Source organism: Malania oleifera, chromosome 9 (assembly GCF_029873635.1).
Source record: "Malania oleifera isolate guangnan ecotype guangnan chromosome 9, ASM2987363v1, whole genome shotgun sequence".
NCBI classification, from domain to species: Eukaryota; Viridiplantae; Streptophyta; class Magnoliopsida; order Santalales; family Ximeniaceae; genus Malania; species Malania oleifera.
The window spans coordinates 58,818,824-58,822,377 of NC_080425.1; the positions used below are offsets into that span (position 1 = coordinate 58,818,824).

Sequence of the window (3,554 nt, forward strand, 5' to 3'; positions counted from 1 at the left end):
ACTCTCAGATCGCCACTAAAACATGACTATTAGTGATGGTTTTTGACCATCACTAATACTAAACTATTAGTGACGAAAATTTTCGCACTAATAGTCGATAAATTGTTACTAATATTTTCGCGCAATAGTTTGAGCGGCAAACCCACTTTCAGTGGTGAAAGCATTAGTGATGAAGTAAAAACCCTCACTAAAAATGTCGTATTGCTGACGGAAACTTGTTCCGTCACTAAATGCCTTAACTATTAGTGGCGAATTTAATTTTCGTCACTAATTTTACATTATTAGTGGCAATTTTTTCTTCATCACTAATACTTTCATTTTGAAAAGGACCATTTTTTGTAGTGTGGATAAACTTTTTAGCATTAATAAGATAGTATTCATTCCATAATATGTAGTTGATCAAGACCTTCTTAAAGCCAAGTGGTTGATTATCAAATTTGCATATAATATTTTAGGGAGATGCACAAAGGTTATGCAACATCCATTTATTTATACAGTTGTTTTTATGTGCTTATAACTTATGCACTAAATACTAATAATGTGGGCTTTTTAATTGAATTGTAAGAATTAGTTTTATTTGAATTTTTCTTTATTCAAACAATTATAACTACATTAAAACCCAACCATATCTAATTTTGTTTCAGATAAGAGAAAGAGGTAATATCATGCACATGAAAGGAGTTACAATCCTATTTATTAATATAACTTAACTCATATGCTTTAGTGATGAAAACCTACTATTACAAAAGTTACGTCTCTTTTTTCTTATGATTTTGTTTTGACTTGCTAGAAAATTCACACTCTAACTTTAGTGATGAAAATATAAATTTGCTACAACAAATTTTCTTACCCGTCCTAAACCATGGGCTGAAATTTAATTTTTTTCCTAAGTTGTAGCACGAAAAGTAAAAAAAAAAAAAAAAAATCGTTGCAAAAGATTTCTACGAGGAATCATAAGTTATCATGAAATTGTCCACACAAAAAATTATACTTTCTTGTAGTATCCTCACATGTGACTATCTTCAATAACGAGACTTTTACGTGACAATGTGGTAGGTAAAGCTTTAATTTTTTAATGATAAATTGTGCTTATATTTTTTAAAATGAAAGGAAAGTGTTATCTTTGATAATCCACTTTTGTGTTGAGCGATTTACTTTAAATACCATCTATACCAAAAAAATAAAATACAAAATATAGTAAGAAAATAGTGATAAGAAACTAATATGTATTTTTGTACATGTATGTTTATAAATGTGTAAATACTTTATATATAAAATAGTAAACTTTTAGAAATTACAATAAGATTAATGCAATTTAAAAAATAGTGTCATAACATCATAATATGGTTTGAATACTTGAATTAGTATTGACTATTAAACTATATATCTGTCTTAAGAACATGATTTAGTTTATCTATATGACATACAAGAACAAAAGAAAACATACTTAATTAATAAATCCTCAACAAATATTTAAAACGTCAATTTTGTTGTGAAAGGGGCGCAGACCTACACTAGGAAAGACAAAAAGTATAGTGGGCATTTTATTGTTGCAAGTATTACACAATACAAAGAATAAATGAAAAGGAAAGCAAGCACATTATTCAGAAAAATGCAAGAGAGCTAACTATCATTCCAAGAAACATCCGGAAAGCTTTTCATTATTTACCCTTTAAGTAAACATCACTACTGTCCCTAGCTAGAAACGACAATGAAAAACATCATTACTCTGGATGAAGATTCTGTTCACGGGACTACCTAACATGGCAATTGGTCAATCTTGTGATCCAAACGACCTCAAATTTTAAACAAACTAAATTGAAAGTTGAAGCCCCTATGATCCAATAATAGTATTTAGAATCTTTCCCGCTTTGCCCAGTTAAATTCCTGGTTGCCCTCTTCGCATGCCTACATGAACTTTATTTCACATGCACTCATATAATTTTCTTGAATTTCTAATCATATCAAACGACACACCAGCCCCTATTGCCCTCTATAAATACTAAATATCATGGCTTAGGAAGCGCAGCCGCAGATAGTAGCTAGCTAGTGCAGTAAAGATGAGGATGGGTTCCGAGAGATCTTCAGCGTCAGCTGCTCTCTTCCTTGCTCTCAACCTTCTCTTCTTTGCTCTAGCAAGCGGCTGCAACACCTGCATTGGTAATCCTGGGACGACGACCCCAAACCCATCCCAGAACAGTAATCCAACTCCATCCTCCAAACGGAGCTGCCCCAGGGATGCCCTAAAACTTGGGGTATGTGCCAGGTTGCTGGGCGGACCCATTGGGGCAGTGGTGGGAAACCCACCGGACACCCCTTGTTGCTCTCTGCTGCAAGGGCTTGTGGATCTTGAAGCTGCCCTATGCCTCTGCACTGCCATTAAAGCTAACATCCTTGGCATCAACCTCAACATCCCCATCTCACTCAGCCTCCTAATCAACACTTGTGGCAAGAAGCTCCCCTCTGACTTCCAATGTTCTTAAGGCATCTATTTCCTTCTAACAGGTTTGGATCCTTCTCGATCTGCAGGAAGTATAAATGTGATTCCTATGTTTCCTTCTCTGTTGTTTTGTGATCGTTAGTTCTTTTTGTTTGTTGTTTGTTTTCTTTTCAGAGATCTTTTGACCGGACTAATTTTCCGGAATAACGGGCCGTTGTGTTTGTTTGTTGTTCTGTGATTCGCCAGTGTTCAATAATTCTTACAATGGGATTACATATTCTCAATGTTACTAATTGATTCCTAGGTGACTATTGGAAGCTTGTATTACCAAGTCAATGATTCAATGAAGAAAAAATATCAATTGCTTTGAGTTTTGCTCTACAATGTTGAACAGTGATAGCACTTGGCCAATTTTAAATGATCAAGATGCAGTGTCTTTTCTGTTTAAAGCGACCCGTGAGCTCCCTCCTGTCGCTTATTTGATTTTTACCCAACTACTGTTTAATTCCATTTTTACCCGATTCATGCATATTTTATATATACATACGTACATATATATATATATATACATATATATATATATATATATAAACACATATGAGAGAGAGAGAGAGAGAGAGAGAGAGAGAGAGAGAGAGAGAGAGAGAGAGAGAGAGAGAGGACATAGGAGTACGGGATACTGAAATGGTTTACTGTGACAGCCAGCCAGAAAAGAGAAATATGTGCATGGGAAACGACGTTGAATGACAGGCTAAAATGCGAGAATCGATGAAGCTAATTCATTTTACTGGCAACAGTCCACTGTTTAGGTTTTTTCGGGTTTAACTTTTAAAAATATATATATATATATTAAATAATATCTTAAAGTATTTTTCAGAACGATTTTATCTTAATCTTGCTGCTTGTTCCAACGAGATTTAAATAAATCTTCCTGGGTCAAGTAATGAGATTTGTCACGTGTCACGCTTAAGATAAACATAAACAAATCTCGCAACCTAGTCTAACGAGATTTACCTTGACACGCATTTAAACCAGATTGGGCTGACATTTAAATCTCGTTACACTAAGTAACGAGATTTGTTGTGCATATGGAAATTGTTTTTTGTTCTGCGGA

General features: G+C 34.2%; 1 protein-coding gene across 1 annotated transcript; it reads left to right on the top strand.

Annotated features, from left to right (window-relative positions):
* The first annotated feature begins 2,031 nt into the window (after window positions 1–2,031).
* LOC131164179 (14 kDa proline-rich protein DC2.15-like) lies at window positions 2,032–2,770 on the top strand. Its single transcript, XM_058121175.1, has 2 exons — window positions 2,032–2,505; window positions 2,615–2,770. Exon 1 carries the CDS (start codon window positions 2,061–2,063, stop codon window positions 2,481–2,483), a length of 423 nt encoding a protein of 140 aa, XP_057977158.1. The 5' UTR covers window positions 2,032–2,060; the 3' UTR covers window positions 2,484–2,505; window positions 2,615–2,770.
* The last annotated feature ends 784 nt before the right edge of the window (window positions 2,771–3,554 follow it).